The sequence below is a fragment of the Sinocyclocheilus anshuiensis genome, unplaced genomic scaffold (assembly GCF_001515605.1).
Source record: "Sinocyclocheilus anshuiensis isolate Anshui unplaced genomic scaffold, SAMN03320099.WGS_v1.1 scaffold795, whole genome shotgun sequence".
Lineage (NCBI taxonomy): Eukaryota > Metazoa > Chordata > Actinopteri > Cypriniformes > Cyprinidae > Sinocyclocheilus > Sinocyclocheilus anshuiensis.
This window is the reverse complement of record NW_015549596.1, coordinates 80,365-98,176: the sequence shown is the minus strand read 5'-3', so window position 1 is coordinate 98,176 and position 17,812 is coordinate 80,365. Positions and strand designations below refer to the sequence as shown.

The 17,812-nt window shown below is 35.9% G+C and overlaps 1 protein-coding gene across 2 annotated transcripts in view; it reads right to left on the bottom strand.

Annotated features, from left to right (window-relative positions):
* Positions 1-8,745: 8,745 nt before the first annotated feature.
* Positions 8,746-17,812, bottom strand: part of LOC107658389 (nucleolar protein 8-like) — a 10,240-nt gene continuing 1,173 nt past the window's right edge. For both annotated transcript variants that reach the window (XM_016446914.1, XM_016446915.1), the window contains exons 3-17: positions 17,650-17,712; positions 17,487-17,565; positions 17,251-17,401; positions 17,085-17,153; positions 13,487-15,652; positions 11,812-11,985; positions 11,613-11,726; positions 11,437-11,527; positions 11,227-11,356; positions 11,065-11,148; positions 10,696-10,988; positions 10,356-10,491; positions 9,760-9,821; positions 9,490-9,572; positions 8,746-9,190 (exon numbers count right to left, since the gene is read on the bottom strand). In XM_016446914.1, coding sequence (XP_016302400.1) covers positions 9,131-9,190; positions 9,490-9,572; positions 9,760-9,821; positions 10,356-10,491; positions 10,696-10,988; positions 11,065-11,148; positions 11,227-11,356; positions 11,437-11,527; positions 11,613-11,726; positions 11,812-11,985; positions 13,487-15,652; positions 17,085-17,153; positions 17,251-17,401; positions 17,487-17,565; positions 17,650-17,712 — 3,755 coding nt within the window. In that variant the 3' untranslated portion in view covers positions 8,746-9,130. The remainder of the gene's footprint in view (positions 9,191-9,489; positions 9,573-9,759; positions 9,822-10,355; positions 10,492-10,695; positions 10,989-11,064; positions 11,149-11,226; positions 11,357-11,436; positions 11,528-11,612; positions 11,727-11,811; positions 11,986-13,486; positions 15,653-17,084; positions 17,154-17,250; positions 17,402-17,486; positions 17,566-17,649; positions 17,713-17,812) is intronic.

Genomic DNA, 17,812 nt, shown 5'->3' with positions numbered 1-17,812 from the left:
CAGCCCCTTTCCTGCACAGCTTGCCAACTGTGTGTCAGATAATTGTGGTGCAACTTCTTCATGCCAAACCAGCAGTATTGTGTGTTCAGTCCCCTGGCTTCATTTCTAGCCCATTAACTGCCGATAAAAGAAATAAAGATTTTACTGAGATGGGAAAAGAGACTTCAGATGGATTTTCAGAGTGTTATTGAGTAGTTGACGTGGCAGGTGTGACGTGATCTATCTAAAACTATATATTTAAAAAAAAATCTTGTATAGGTATTATTTTTTATGACCTCACAATAATATATATATATATATATACTGTATATAACAAAGAAAATGGAGCCTATATTTATGATCATCAAGAGTTTTTTTTTTACATTATTTTCAGAAAGACGTTTTCATCTCATTAGTTATTATAGTTATATAGTTGTTATAGTTTACTAAAACTAAAACCATAAAAAGTTATTTTACTGAATTAAATGTTAACTGAAAATAAATATAATGAATAACTAAAACCCAAATAATATAAATAAAAAACGATATAGACATTTAAATATAGTAATAATAAAAAAAGACAAAACACAACAAAGTTACTAAAATTAAAAAGGGAAATTAAATAATAATAATTTAAAATGTTAGTATATATTAGTATGCACAAATAAAGGACAGTATAACAAATACTATAATATGAAATTATCATTCATTAGTCATAAGATTGTGAAGAAATGTGTTAACTTGCCATGATAGATAGATAGATAGATGTGGCATGTGGCATGGACATTCATGACAGATTTCATGAACTTGGTTATTAAATTAAAATAGTTTTAAAAAAGTAAATTTGGTGACCATTTACAGCACCTATGCACACTTTCCCTTAAACAGTAATATCATTTAAATCTTAAACCTTAACACTTTCTCAGTGCAGTGCATTGAACTTTTTACCTCTATTGTTCTATTCAAACACATGCACGTTATCCAACTGGTTCAAGATTAAACACTCTCTATGCCAGGAACAAGATTTTGGGACCGGACATGTGTCGAATGAGGCAAAGCCACCCTTTGGACCAGAGCTTAAGGTGTTAGATAAAATGTGTGTTGTAGCTTGTTATCAAGGTTGGCGGAGGAGTTCATCAGTAAACAAAGCGGTTTAACATCAAACTCATAGTGTAAAATAAACATGATATAAGATCTAGATCACTGTAAGAAAGGACGCTCCCATTCTGAAAATGGGCAGATGGCATGACATGTCTGGGCAGTGTCTTGCATCATATTTATAATTAATGTATAATTATAATGACCTCATATTGGTTTTATGTCCACATACTGATTCACAAACTGCATGGAATACTTGTACTTGACAAAGTTAATAAAAAATATTATTTTGGGCCAAATACATTATGTAAATGACATTTTGGGAGGAAATGTATAATTCCAATCTAGAATTCAAACTGAAACTCTCAAATAAGGAAGAATAAGGTTCCAAAGAAGCAGAAGATCTTGATCATGTGACACTGATAGTGGGAGGAGGGGAAGAACAGGATAACGACTGCTAACAGTCAAGCTTGAACTTTAGTAAACACAAGATTCTGTCAGTAATGTTAAACCTGGCTCTCCATGCATGCCTCGTTCTCCTTTTCTTTATCTTTTATAAAAGTATTTCATATTTATATACTGAAATACCTATGAAAGCCAACATTACATGAACAATGACCTTATTTAATACCCGTTCCTCATGCTGTTGTGCATGATTAATCAGTAGACATAGTCAAATAAAAAAAAAATGTCTTTGTAAACTTTGTGCAACTTCATAAAATTTTGTAAAAATCATTAATAAGCTGCTTTAGATAACAGTGTCTCCTATATTAATCACATGTCAGTTAAATGTGTCTAGACTTTGATAAAACATTTGTCTTTGGCAAAATATATTGTATGTTAATAATTATTGAATAAACAACTAATTAAAAGCAAAACAAGCCACAGTGGAGACTTATGTCAAGTAAATCCTAATTAGTTGTACTTTGGTTACATATAAAACATAAAAAAATAGATAAATTACAGATAATTCCAACAGTGGTCATGACTGGAAAATGCAAAAATCTGCACAGGCTAATACTACAGTAAAAACGGAAAAACTTTACATGCTTTCTAACATGCAAACTAAAAGGTGTACCGTACCTTTAAACGCCCGAGAGCCTGGCTACAATTGAGGGCTGGGGTGGATGTGTATGTGTTTTGTGGGGGATGGGTTCCTCTCAAAGGCCTTTGCTATAGAAACAAATCTGTGACCCGTGGTGTAAACTTTGGGTGGAAGAGGTGCACAATCACGTCCTCTTTCTCTCTCTCAGTGACATGGCATGGCATGCAAGACCAGAGGCCTGTCAGACTGACTCATAACTGTTTGACAGGCCGAGCGAGTTATCAATACAAACTAGCTTGCTGTCGTGATCCAGAGTGTTTTTACACCATCAAAAGTCACTGAATCATCCTGCAATGTAAGCGTGTGCTTTAAAAACAAAGCATAGAAAGTTTCTTCCTTGAAAATGGCTATAGCTGTTTGGAGATGAAAACGTTATTGATTTAAGCAGTAAGGTACATATTTATGGCTAAAGAGTGTAGTTAGCAACTCCCTTAGCTGTGATTATACTCACAATGCAGCATAGCTTAAAATGGTATAGCGCTAACTGCTAATAAACTGCTGACAATGTATCCTAAACACACTTTGGATAAAAGTGTCTGTCAAATAGATGTTGTTGCACTAAAGTCATTCACATTTACGTATCTGACAGACACTTTTATCCAAAGGGACTCACAGTGCATTGAAGATACATTTTTAACATTTCATTAGCAGTTAACATTAGAAATACGTACATTTTGCTTAAATCAGTAACTTTTGTTCACACTGCATAGATGTTGCACTAAAGTCATTGACCTTTACATCTACATTTATATATTTGACAGACACTTTTATGAAAAGTGACTCTCAGACCGTTCAATACATTTTTAGCAGTTCATTAGCAGTTAGCGCCATCTGAGGCTATGCTACGTTGTTAGTATAATCACAGCTAAAGGAGTTGCTAACTACATTCTTTAGCCAAAAATATGTACCTTATTGCTGAAATCAGTAATCTTTGCTTGTTTGCACTGCGTAGATGTTGTTGCACTAAAGTCATTGACGTTTACATTATGTATATGACAGAACTTTTATCCAAGAGACCAGCTGACCAACCAGCGGAACACTGGCCTGACCAGTTTAAACCAACCAACCAGCCAACCAGAAGAATCAACCATTTTCTCAGCATGGATAACTGTACCTTATTGTTTAAATCAATGACTTTTGCATTTTAAGAATATTTTCCTGTTAACAGTTAACGCTAACTGCTAATGAACTGCTAAAAAAAGTAGCTTGAATGCACTGACTCAACCCAGTGACTTTGGATAAAAGTGTCTGTCAAACGTAAATGTGAATGACTTTAGCTGAACAACATTCACGCAGCGCAAACAAGATCGTTTTTTCTAAAATAGCAACAAAAGCAGCATTGAGCAAATGCAGCTAAGGTGAAGGCACGACCCATAGGTTGTGAATGTGGGTCCGTTCCCTTCCCCCGCTGCGAGCAGGATTATTCAGCGAGATAATGATATAAGAGAACACTCAATCCCAATCGACTCTCTTCCTCTCGCACGTAGCTTAATCTCCTAACAGGCCCAAAGGCTGCGCTTCATGTTTTACGCCCCCTCCCTTTCCTTCTATATCCTCTCCTCTCCTTCACAGATGTCTCTAACAATAAAGTGCCTCCTACACCCAATATTGAGCAAATCATGCGACAGAAACAGCCCCATTTCATGCCGATGATCTGTCTCTGTCAGCCTGAAGTGGTTTGAGTGCTGGTGTTTGATCAACGGGACTGTTTTTGTCAGAAACGCACCAGATTTGAAAGTAAAATGGGGTTTTTCATTGTCAGAGAGGAAGAAATTGTTGACCTTATGGGCATCCCCTATTAAATATCTTCTTATTAGATTTGAGAGTAATGATGAACACTGATTAAAAAAACCTTTTATATGACTTTAAATAAAACATAGATATCCATGTAGCCTTTATACATTACAACAGAACTGTTTTCCTGAAGCTGTGTTATTTTACAATTATTAATACACTGTAAGAAAAAAAAATCCATAGAAAAAATGTGTCCTGGCATTGGGCAATATTCTTATAGTATTTATTAATATTTTGAATGAGCTTTTATTTTGAGATTTTGAGATCTAATTTTAAATGTAATAATTTTGTTAATTGTGTATATTAATATATACATTTAAAATATTCATATTGTTTAAATAATTTTTATTTCAGTTTTAGTAATTTTAGTGCAACATTTCTAGTTTTATGTTTATTTTATATTATTTTCCAAAAAACAAAAAATAATGTAATTTTCAATTACCAAAAAAACAAACAAACCGATTTTTTTATAGTTTCAATAACAATACCACTGTCGTGTCAACGCTGCCATTTTGTATTCTCCCTCTGTGACTTTGTACCCAGCTGCAGTTATGGTTGATGTCATTTTATGGATGTGATTCTCACTTCTATAAATGAACCACTTTGATTCCAAGAAGACAATCTGACGGCATCAACAGTATTGTTAGGTGAATCCTTAATATTTCAAGGTGTTTCCCTAGGCAGTGTTAAGGGAAGCATACTGTTTCTCATATTTAGTTTGATTTGGCCTGAGCCATATCCGCAGAGCTAAAAACCACATGTTCGTGTAGCAACATGCTAAAAACCTTCCGAATATCTTAGCAACTGCATATAGCAATACTGGTAACAAACCACAACACAGTATAGAATTGAGAAAGTGGCTTTTAAAATGGCAAAATACAGTTAAATCATAGCTGGAGAACATTTTCTTTGCATCTGTAAAGTAAATCGACATATATTTTAGTGCATGCTCGCTAACTAGTTTTAATGTAAATGGTTTCGCTAACAGGCCAGTGTCTGTATTATTTTAGGTGGTTCCTGGATATTTAAGGCGTTTTCGAAATGACTCATCTAATGTCTTCCACAGGAAACAGATGCTTTATTACGATAATCACAATTATTTAAAGTCAGTCAAAAAGGAGTACAATTACGATGTCTGCACAGTAAATCAGCATCAATTTAAAGTGCTTACAATTTAAAATGCTTACAAACGGTTGTAAAGTTTACAGTAAAATTGTAAAGTAACACATTTATGAAACCTTAACAGTAAAACCCCAGAAATGTACATGGATGATCTTGCTAGATCATCATTTTTTTCTTTTTAATTTTTGCATTGAAATGTAGAGAATTTGAGTAAAATAAGTAAAATACAATAATACCATTAGATATAATGCAACATTTCAACTCACAGCCCTCAATTTTTGGCCTTTTGTAGTAAAAAGTTTGAGTATCTTTACTAGATTCACTGTCATCACTAATGAACAGCTATAAATAAAAAAGGTAATTATTTGGAAATAAGGTAAAGTAAAATATGACAAAATACAAAGAAACTAAATTAAATTCTAGCTCAATTCAGTTTTTCATAGAAATTCTATGGTTAAAACATGATTCATCATGAAAACAATGCAAAATAGAAGAATATTTACTAGTAGTCTCAAACATCTGGAACACACTGTTTGCATCTCTAACACAAAAATTCAGTACAACTTCTTTTACAAAATCATCCTGTCTTTCAAGAAGCTTTTACATTGAGAACTACACTACAAATACACATGAAACCAAGGACTGAAGCTTGAAATGAAGACATTTTTTACTGTGCAACAAGATCCACTGGTACACACCCCTTAACTAACTATATGCCTTTGAGTAAATAAACCTCAGCCTGTTGCAACAGGCATATTAAAAAACTGCTAATTTTAGTGCCAGTCGACACGTCCCCTTTCCTTCTTTTTTTTATATTTTGCCCCATAGCTCTTTTTAGTGTTTGTGTAACACTAAGGAGGGTTGGAAGAGGTGTATTTTGATTTCTCTCAGTGCAAAAACAGACATTCCTGCTGCCAAACACAAACCTGATTAGCCAAAGCAAGAGCCAATCAGAGAGCAGGAAGCCTTTAAAATGGCCATTGACGACAGCCTCTCATATTAGCGTTGCCCTATAGTGGAAGACGCCGCTGTTATCCGAGCCCTACGCTAGGATGTGAACAGTAATAGTTGGAGATCCAAACAAGTCCTCTTTGAGAAGTTGGGAGGCAGGATGGGGTGGGATTTGAGGAACAGAGGGAGGACTGTTTGGGGTGAAAAACACACAAGACCTTTAAGTATGGAAAAGTACTGACTTTTGAGAGTTTTTTCATAAGTAAACGCATGACAGATCATTGAAAATCTTGCACAATAGCATCTGTTGCTACAGACTGCAGCTGTAAATCAATCAGTTCATTCCAGCAATGCTAAAGCTAATATTTTGGTGAAAGAATTTTCACAATGTGTGTATTTATATAAGATATGCAGTCCAAAGCAGCTCAATATGTGTGTAAAACCTCTCAGTTTACTCTTGCAGGCACAGTGTGTCTGTGTATCATTTGGGAGAAGGGTTGTTATTCTAGTCGGACGCAGGCTGGTCACGTGACTCTGCCTTTTTGAGCTGGCTAAGGGCATTAGTAACAGGTAACTGTGGAAGTTATTCCCACTATGAGAGGAATTGACGAAGTAAAATGTAAATATTTAATACCAGCACACATTCTGGTTGCTCCCCGCTCAGAAATTAGCCTCTCTATGTCATAAAAACAACCAGTGTTCATTCATATCTGTCAAACAGCTTGCTAATCTTTTCTAACATACGCTAACTGGTGAAAAAACAAGAATGAAACTTTAAAATTAAAAGAGACTGTGCTCAGTTAATGTTAAAATGGAGAATGAAGAACTGTTTTTGGCTTACCATCCCCCATTCACACATTAGCATTAGTTAGCATCACAAACCCTAAATGTGAGGCTTTTGAGTAGAACCAAAGTGGGTTTTACATAACTATTTGAACTTACACAAGGACTATTTGCTAGCTCTTTAGAAAAACATCTACTACTAGTGCTTTAACAGATGAAGACACCAAATGCTAATCTGAGGAACAACATAAAACTTCCTCAATCTCCACAGAATCACATAGCAACTCAAATCTTGTACATTTGTGCTAGGAACATTAATTATTCCTCAGATCATGTGTTTTGTTGAGGAGAGGTGAGTTATTAATTTACCTAGTGATTATTGCGTTTTTATCAAAGCGGGTAAAAACTCCCACAAACATACATTGAAGGACGAACTTGAGCAATATTTATAAACCAGAATAATACACTTTTTTTGTGGGCTCTTTTAAAACCCATTAGCAACATGCTAACTTTAACATCCTAGCTTTAGCAACATATGCTAAAAATCACTCAAAACATCTTAACATCATGACAGAGCCACTACTTTATCTGGAAAGTTCCAGCAATAAAAAAATGATCAAAGTTGATGGCCAAAAACGGGACTTGGTAACACAAAATGGCAGTTTTGGGGGACTATGTCACTGCAGAACAGCTGCTTCTTTCCTTCACAGCTGTATAGACACCAGCTGTGATGTCACAGTGAAATCGGAAACCACAGCGTCCTGTTTATGCGGAGAACACAGTGTTCATGACTATAGTTCAGAACCACATACGTGCTGTTTTGCCTATAGTGATCAAAACCACCGTCAATCAAACACAAAGTCAATGGTACAATGATATTCTTGAAAACACACTCAATATATGATAGCTGGGCAGAGCCAAAAGGTTCCTGTAGATTTATGAAGGGTTTCATCAGTAGACGAAAATAACAGTGCAAGATGTTTGCTCATTGAGTGATTGCATGTTTCATTCTTGGCCTTTGCACAGGCTTACGTTAAACACGTTTCCAGCCAACTTGCCTGAGCTTGTGTGACATAAAAAATTCCACAGTCTAATCAAAATTGCGATTTAAGTGAGACATGCTACAATTTATCCAAAACATTAATTTGAACTATAATAAATCCAAAAAGTGCTTACAAATGGTAAAAAAGTGAACAGTCACAATACCTATATACATATATATATTTTTTTTTTTACTTCTACATATATCAGGGTTGCCAGGTTTTCACAACAAAACCCACCCAATTGCTACTCAAAACTAGCCCAATTGCATTTCGAGGGGGGTCCCCCAGTAAATATCGTGTTCCTGGGGGGAGGGTAAAATAAACGTGTTTTTTTTTGGTGGGGTTGCCCCGTTAAAATTCGCATTTCAGGGGCTAAATATCATGTTTTTAGGGTCGCTTCAACCTGCGGCAACAGTGTTAAAATAGCCCAATTCTACGGGAAAACCGCGGACTTGGCAACACCGACATATATGCAAATTTGAACCTAAATTCTTACAATATCTGTATTTCATATATGATATCATATATATACAAAAATGTCTGTTATCAAAACCTTCATGAATAACCAGAAATCTTTAAGCATTTTTGGAAGTTTGGCATAAGAGTAAAGTAATAGTAAAGGCTTCAGTTACCCTTTTGCACTAGTTAGTGGAAACTGCTTGAGTCTGCAGATAAGGGTAAGAATAAACACTAGAGGTCAAATATCACTATCATTAGCCAAAATGGTATCTAGGACAAGGCTGAAGAGTTTCCTCAACCGCTTTTGCACATACAAATGCATTTTTTTTTCTCCAAATGTAAGATGGCTTCGTAGCTGTCGACACTGTGCAGTCTTTTCTAAGCGACTACATGCAAGAATCACAACAAATAACAAAAAAAAGCATTTGCATGATCTACTGTGCAAAACATATGTACTAAATGATCTTTAATGTGGCACGTGCAAACACGTAAAAAGCACAGAGTAGGTTTTCTAGAAAACAACTTTGTGGGCTGATCCTGTGGTTTGGAGAAAGTGAGTGGGGAATGAAAACAAACACTAAAGCCAGCTGTAATAGTCATGAAAGTATTATCACACCACCCTCTAGTGGTACAAACCAGCTTTTATTCTCTCAAATCATTTTAATCATACAAAGAGAATATGCATTAGATACTGTGATTTTGAATAATAAATTACATCTATTAAACAGAATCGGCAAAAATGTCTGAAAACTGGTCATCTTCGGAGTAAAAAATGTCTTTGAATACTTGAAATTGTTTAGGTCTTCAGGGAAGGCCTCTGGCGTCTTTTGGCATCTCTGTGTTTCTTGCGACACTCCTGTTGGGGGGAACAACCGCTGTAATTCATGTCATAAAAAATGCAAACCAAATTTCAGTACTTTTAAATGTCACAAACCATTCTGAAATATGTTAAACTAGGAATCCACAATCAGTTTCAAGCAAAGGGACGGAGAATAAAATGTAGTATTTTAATAATATGCACAAACTATTAGTGCATTTACAGTTTACTTAATATATTTTAACGTTGGAGGGATAATGAAACATTTAGCTGGTTGAAGTGAAATTATGATTTTTATTAATAATTTTTCATATGAATCAGTTTGAGATCTGTGGTACCTCTCTGAGCGACGTCCTCTTCTGTTCCCAGGCTTCCCTCTGGTCTTGAAGTTTTACACTTCTACAAAACATTCCTGGCCCCTCTGAAGAAAAGAGATTTGTACATAGAGTGTTTGAAAGCACAACAGGAAAAATGATCAAAACCCATTTGAATTTAACCTCATACACACACACAGGCTCGAGTAAGCATTCAAATATGCTGTTGTTAGTGATTATGTTTAATTGATCATGAATGTTTTAATTTGTCAAGATGAATGGTTTAAATCTCACCTTTTAACCGCTCATCATTTTGATAGAAAAAGAAAAAGGTCTTTTTTGATGTTGTCGGTTCCCTGCAGAAAATGAAGCTTTAATCAAAAAGTAATCCAAACCAGATTTACAACATTTTGTTGGTATATAGATATATGCAAAACGTGTTCGCTTATTTGATTAGTGACTTAGAAAGAGAGCAAGATCTTCAATATTTGCACAGTGAAACAAAAATGGTGTACTGTAAACCAGAAATTGTTAGTAAATTTCAAAGTAACACATTGAATTAAACATGAAACTTTGAAGGAGAAAAACTGAAATATTATTTTCTTATTCATAATAGATATTTTTTGCTGTGTACTTCATTTTAATATTTCTGTATTTTACATATTTTAAACATAATAATCCTAAACAAATTCTGTATCCAAGATTTTCCATCAGTATTTTCGCTATTGACTAATCAGTGGATTTTGTGATTCATCTTTTAAGGACACTCAATATATTTAAGCTGGCTTAGCATCATTAAAAATGTTTCTAGTGATACATTCTTTGTGCTACCAAGCACAAACTGTAAATGATTAATAAATGCATTATAGTTTAAATGATAATATAATTACTCTGTGATTTTGCTGGAAGCGGATTGGTCCTCCTCAACCTCGTCCACTCCTTCCTCGTCTGAACTGCTGTCCTGGAAACGAGGGTCCGCTTGCCAAGAGAACTTGGCTCCTTTTACTGTCTCTATTTTGTACTCGTCTGATTGGCAAATTTTTTTTATTAAAAATAATGTTTTATCCTCCAACATGTTATATGTGGTATAATGTAAAAGTGATTTAAAAAAAAAAGCATAAATAAACAATGAAAACGTTTGAAAAACCAATGGCGAAAAACTATTTTAAAGTGCAAGGATACACCCAATATTTTACCTACAATGAAAAATGACATAAATGATCAGTGCACCTGTTTTGGTGGTCATCTCCGCAGCGGTGTCTTCACCAAAGAAGGAGAACTTGAATCCACCTGAAGAGTCTTCTTTTGCTTCTACATTAGAAGTGAAGGAAACCTCCATGTGTTTCATTATATCTTCAGTATCTTCTGCCTCTTTATCCCATGAAACCGTTTCCTTCTCGTCCTGGTTTTCTTTAGACGTCCCAAAGACCTCCTTCAAATCCACCGAGATATCAAAGTAGACGTCCTTAGAAACTTCAGGGAGTTTTTCAGCCTCTATGCGTTTCTTTCGTCGTGCTGCTTTGCTGTCCAACAACAAAAACACAAATGTTTAACGAAGTCACAATGAGTCTAAAATCCAAAAATGAGTTCATGTAATACCTCTCTTTCTTTGGTTCCTCTGTCTTGGCCTCAAAAGCAGTGTGTTCTTCTTGTGTCGGGTCGTAATGCAGGCTCGAAACATCTCTACAAAGCCAAACATAAACCTTTAAAAACAAGTGAAAAGAACAAAACATGCTCAAAGAACATCTGAAGAAGTCATACTTGAACATCGTGCCCTTTCTGGAGTTTTGTGGTTGTATGTTGGTGTTTAAAATGCTTTGGAGGATGTCTAGACTTTTCTTTTTCTCCTCAAGAAGTTGTTTGTCTGCATCTTTTTCGGGAGCCGCTTCATCTGAAATTTGAAATATTCAAAACAGGTGAATAATTATTTCAAAACGCATTGAAACCCAAGATTATAGTTAAATAAATTACCTTGATCTTCAGACTCATCATCGCTTTCCAGAAATCTAGAATCAACCTGGAATCTTGAATCGGTTCCGAATCTGGCCTGCAGCTTCATGAGCTGAAATAAAGATGAAGACAGATGAACGAGAAATCAAACAAACTCTGAATCTCTCTCTATCCTGATAAAGACTCTCAATCCAAACCTTCTGTCCAGCTTTGCCCTCAAACTGGGGCTTGATCTGGAAACGATCGTCCTCAGAACCATCGTCCTCATCTTCACTGTCAAACAGCTTGCTGCCACCTGGCTTGTTGTTTTTCTGTGGAATTATGATGGAAACATGAAGAACATATCAAAGAGTTCAAGAAAATAAACTTCCAATTCCAATCTTGGTCCATATTTGCCTTTTCTTTCAACATGGACGTTTGTTGATCTTCATTAGATCCTGAATCATCCTCAAAGAGGCTTTTTTTCAAGATTGTTGGTGGTTGTTCTGGTCTGCTTGTGGTTTCATCCTCTTCTTCTTCATCATCAGAATCAAACACAATGTGTTTGCTTTTGTTCGCTTTCACTGCATCCTGAAAATCATAGATTTTCAGCGAATTATGACTTTAAATTAGTAACACAATGATATTAAAATTTAGGCCACTACAGATGAGCCAATAATCATTGTATTAGGGCTGCACAATTAATCGAAATTAAATCGCAAAGGCAATAAATCGCGATTAGGCAGAAGCTGTGATTGTCATGCGTATCTTTCAGTGAAGCACCGTTCTGTGATCAGTAGTAAATCTCCATCCGAAGGCCAGAGGGCGCTCTCACGCTGAAAATCCGAATATGCCCCGAAGAAGAAATCCAGGAAATGCCTATGGCTGCAGCTGAATAAACAGAAGATTCAACTGCTTTCATTGATTCAACGTGACTAATAAACACACGACTATGGCAATATATGGTTTATCTGAGTTCTTCTTATTATAATTTTCATCATAATAAAGTATATCTATAATGAAATGCTAATCGACATAGCCATTATCACTGCTTAGAATACAATTAAATATTGTGTGCCTTAATTACTCTGTTTAAGAAGCCACATCATCTCACAGAAGGATTTATTTCAAACACTCGACTGACCTTATGAAGTGAGTTTGGAGTAAAAACATGTTATTAAATGTGGTATTTTCACGTGCTCTCAGATGGAGCAGCATTTACTACACAGAGCCGTAGTTCACTGAGAAGACACGCAAACAGCTGTCATTATCGCGAACGATTTCGTCGATTTCATAATCTTACGATTATATCGTCTGCGATTATGAACGCGATTTTGCATAGGTTGTCAGAGAACTACGGCTCAGTGTAGTAAATGCTGCTCCATCTGAAAGCAGGTGATGGAGATTTACTACTAATCACAGAACCAGCTTTACTGACAAAATGTGCATGACAATCGCGATTAATCGCGTTCGATTAATCGTGCAGCCCTACATCGTATAATTAATGAATGTACAATAAATCAATGAACTTCACATAATCAAAACATATGAAAAATACAAAGGCCAACATAGACAAAAAAATCTGTAAAACAATGAAGTTTACAAAACTCAAATATGTATGATTTATTAGCAAAGTTTTAATTACATAACTTGAAATGTTTGTAAACCTGATGAAGGTCATGTTGACTGAAAAAATCTTCAACATTTCTATTTTTCAAGTTTTGTAAGCCTTAGTCCTGTGCAGGATTTTTTCTATTTTTCTTTATAATTTATTTATGAATAATGACATGAAATAAGAAATAGCCAATATTAAAATTTGATACTATTTTGTCTGAATAAATTAAAAATAAAACACTTTAAATTCTACACATGAATTTAGGCATCACAGCATTATAATGTACAATACAATAGATTAACTTTTTGAGAGTTAGATGATGACAGAGGTAACGAGCATGAAAAAAAAATATACGATACAACTAATACTATTAAATTAAAGGAAATCTCTAAAAACGACCAATAACCAACATTTTACTGATTCATTGTGCATCCTCACTTAAAATACTTCAAACTTTTATGGACTACCTCTACTCACCACGTTAGAAAGAGCACCTTGAATGAGTTTCCTCTGTTGCTCGGTTTCTTTCTGTCGTTGCTCCAGTGCCGCAAGACGTTTCTGGTTGTCCTGCAGTTGTTTCTTAGCATCTATCACAGTTGAGTGAAGAACTGTTTGATGTGAAACAACATTCTCCTGAACGTTCTTCGAATTGGCAGGTTTAGAATATTTTGTCTGAGTTCTGGACTTCTCATCATCACTAGTTTCCGATTCCTCACTAGAAGAGTCACTGCTGGAGGATCTGGAGGTCTTCGTCTGCTTGGGTTTGATTGAGTTATTAGAGCTTACAGTTTTTGAGATGGTTCTTGCCAATTGTGTTGCTAAAGACGTTTTAGAAGTGAGGACTTTAGCATTGTCTTCTTCCTCGCTGCTTTCTGATTCTTCACTAGAAGAGTCACTACTGGAGGATCTGGAGGTCTTCGTCTGCTTGGGTTTGACTGAGTTACTACACCTACTAGTTTTTAGTTTGGTTTCAGGGCTGGGTTTTGCTGATTGTGATGCTGGAGACATTTTAGAACTGGAGACTTTAGCATTATCTTCTTCCTCACTGCTTTCTGATTCTTCACTAGAAGAGTCACTGCTGGAGGATCTGGAGGTCTTCGTCTGATTGGGTTTGACTGGGGTCTTTGAATTGTTAGAGCTAACAGTCTTCATTTCAGTTTTAGAGATGGTTTTTACAGATTGCGCAACTGAAGGTGTTTTAGAAGTCAAAACTCCAGCACTGTCTTCATTATCATCTTCCTCGCTGCATTCCGATTCTTCACTAGAAGAGTCACTGCTGGAGGATCTGGAGGTCTTCGTCTGATTGGGTTTGATTGGGGTGTTTGAGTTATTATAGATGACAGTCTTTAGTTTGGTTTCAGGGATTACCGATTGTGACGCTGAAGATGTTTTAGAAGTGAAGACATCTTTATTACCACTTTCTGATTCTTCACTAGAAGAATCATCTTCTGAGATGGACGCTTTAAAAAGTTTTTTTGAGGGTGTTTGTATATTTAAAGTGGATAATTTCTGTTGAGACAGACGGTTTGAAGACTGTGGTTGACTTGTATCTTCTGAGATGCTTTGTTCTTTCCATTTCAGGTCTTGTTTGAGTCTTTTAGGAGATTCACCGTCTATATTTTGGGCGACTCTTTTCAGGCTTGGCTCTGGACCTCCAAAGAGATCCTTCGTTCCAATGAATGCAGGAAGAGATACAGTGTTTACCTGATTCTTCTTCTTACTTTCTTTCTCAGGGGTGTCGTCTCCAAGAAGAGAAGCGAGAATATCTTCTGGGTTATTGCCTGTTTTTTTGGGTGGTGCACTTGAGGTCTTGGCTTCGTCTTTGGGTTCTTCTACACTTTCATCATCTGAAATCACCTCCGCTTTTTTAGCTAGCTGCTCCAAGTCTGCTAGGGAAAGATCTAAACGGTAGCAGATCCCCATCATGGCTTCATAATCAGAATCTACACTAACATCATCATCAACATATGCCTCATCACTACCATCATCAGATTCAGTTGAAGACTTGTTTTTACTGGATTCTGTTGGGGAATCTTGAGTAACAGGTGCAGATTCAACTTGTGTTTGGGTCTTTCTCCGAGTGAGTATTTCATCAGTGTCCGCAGAATCATATTCCTCATCGTCTTTTGATGAAGTCAGTAGGGACGTTTTCACATCATCTTGTTCCACTCCACCCCAGAAAACATTAGACTTGACAACAAAATCATCTCCCACCACCTCCAGGTTGTTGTCGTCGTCATCCTCCGTGGAGGTTTGTTTAGGGTTCCTCAAATGTTCTTGAGCAACCAACATTCTGATTTCATCTTCAGAGTCAGAGTCGTTGTCGAAAACACAAACAGATTTTTGTTTTCCTGTCTTTACAGCAGAGAGTCCATTTTGTTGGATCGCCACTTTGTTTTTGTTTCCAGTGGCAGCCGCATTCATTCCATTTCTCTGAGCCAAATCACTAAGAAACAAACTCAAGTCTATTTTGGATCTTTTGGGACACGGTTTCTGCTTTGGAAACTCTCCTCGCCTTTTCTTACTGATTTCATCGTCTCCACCTTTAATCTCCCATGTCAGCTTGGACACTGATGTGACGTCATCCGCAGTCTCCAGTCTCTTGATGTTGTGGCAGTGTTTGGATGGATCATACTTAAAAACGTATTCAAGAGTTAAGGGTAGATATTGAATTACATTGAAAGTATGACGGTGAACACTATTAACTGCAATGATTATATATTGCGATGAAACTTTGCGATTAAGCAAAATTTGGTAGCTTTTTTATTGTTGATTCATTGTGATTCTGTTCTTCATAATGATCCCAGGCAGGGGCGCCGCTAGCAATTTTGGGCCCTATGAAAGAAAATAGGCCCCCTACCGCACCAAACATACAAGCCAACCTAGTTATCCTAACCTCTAAATTATGCACTATTTATCTTCTGCAATATCAGGGTGTAACCTCTAGATGGATGTATAGCCCTATATATAAATGCATATAAACCATTTGCTGCAGAGTGAGAACTTAAGACATAAAGCACGTTACTTGTATCAGGTTATTCATTGATATATTTTCAGACATTATTAAAGACTACATCTAGTAAAAGTTGAAATTTAAATGTTGATTTGAAGTGTCAGTTATTATTATTGTAGTCAAATCTGGACACAGAGAAAGCATTTTGTTACTCATACTAGCTACAGCTTGATCAGTCACACTAAAGTCATCAGAATAAATATTGGCTCAGTGTGACCATGGCAATATTTTAAAACATATAATTGAGTGCTTACATACAATGAACAGAGACATTCTGTGGTAGAGATGTGCACTGATCTATTACTTTTGCTATTGCTATACCACTAGGTATCAGTATTTAGTCAGAGACCTACCCATAGCCGTGGGAACATATTTTGGGGGTGCAGGGGGGCGGGGCTTGATGTTGAAGGGCGGGGCCAAGGTGGGGGAAATCCTAATATTAAACAGCCCAAACACTTATAGATGAACATACAAATGAATGAAGACAGAGTTATATGAGAACGAATATATTTGTGAGTTTGTGATTTTAGCTCAATAATATTTTTTCTTTAATATTTTTATTATTTTAAGGAGATTTTACTAAATATTAACCTCTAAATCATGCACCATTTATCATCTGCAATATCAGGGTGTAATCTCCAGATGGCTGTATAGCCCTATATATAAATACATATAAACCGTTTGCTGCACAAAGAACTTAAGTGAGAAAGTGAAATCTCTGGGGGCCCCAAAAGTGCATGGGCCCTTAGAATCGTCCTAACTTCCCCCCGCTTAGCGGCGCCCCTGATCCCAGATATAAATATTTTTCAAAAGATGGCACTTCACTAAAAAAAAGCCAATGTCAGCAGACAAGAAAGGGAGAGGATGACAGATAAAATAAACAAAAAAGTTTTGTGTAAAAAATGTTTCAATAAAAAAATTTAGTTTGGAAAATGCATCTGCTAGTTTTAGGTAATGAACATCTCAATGACTTGTTTCTCCAAGCAAAAGGGCACTTGCAAGCATATCTGTGTCAATGCTTTTAAGTAAATCATCCTAGAATTGTGACATGGAAAAGGATATCTTGTCCTTTCCTTTATACTTCAGATTCACGACAGGAAGTACCCTCCCAAATTTACTCACGACCCAATTCTGGAAGAGTGGATAAACACAAAACCAAGGTTAAATCAGCATCTGGGCCATTTTTACAACTGGACAAAAGTTCTTAGCAAAAGAAAATCACACAGACCTTATGGCCGGGAATTTCAGTTCCTGGAACGGCAGCTTTCATGTGGAAATTCTCAACGCCGGCCACTTTAAACGAATCCACTAATTTCTCCTGAGGGATGATCTTTGGTGTCTTGGCCTTTTCAACCAGTTGCTGTCGTTCCTCAGCAAGTCTAAAAAAAAAAAACAATACAGAATCAGTATATATATAGTAACAGAAAGTTTAACCAATATTTATTGGTTGAAGAAAGTTTTTACCTATGTAGAAAGCTTTCTTTTGCCAACTGAATAAGCAAGGTTCCACCTTTCCATGTGGATTTATTTAAGATGCCTACACCTGTATAAAAAAAGCAAATGTACAGATTGATTTACTTCATGACAAAGAAAGCAAGAAAGAATTTATTTAAATAACTATACGTACATCTTTTGTATTCAGCATCTGTGATGTTTATGTTGATGTAGCCAAATGTTTTCAGAGGAGCTCCTGCAAATAGAGCACAAAGATATTGTGCATATGTGAATAATATTGAACAGGTACCCAGATAATGTAATAGAAATATTACATTAAATTCGGTTGCATTTAA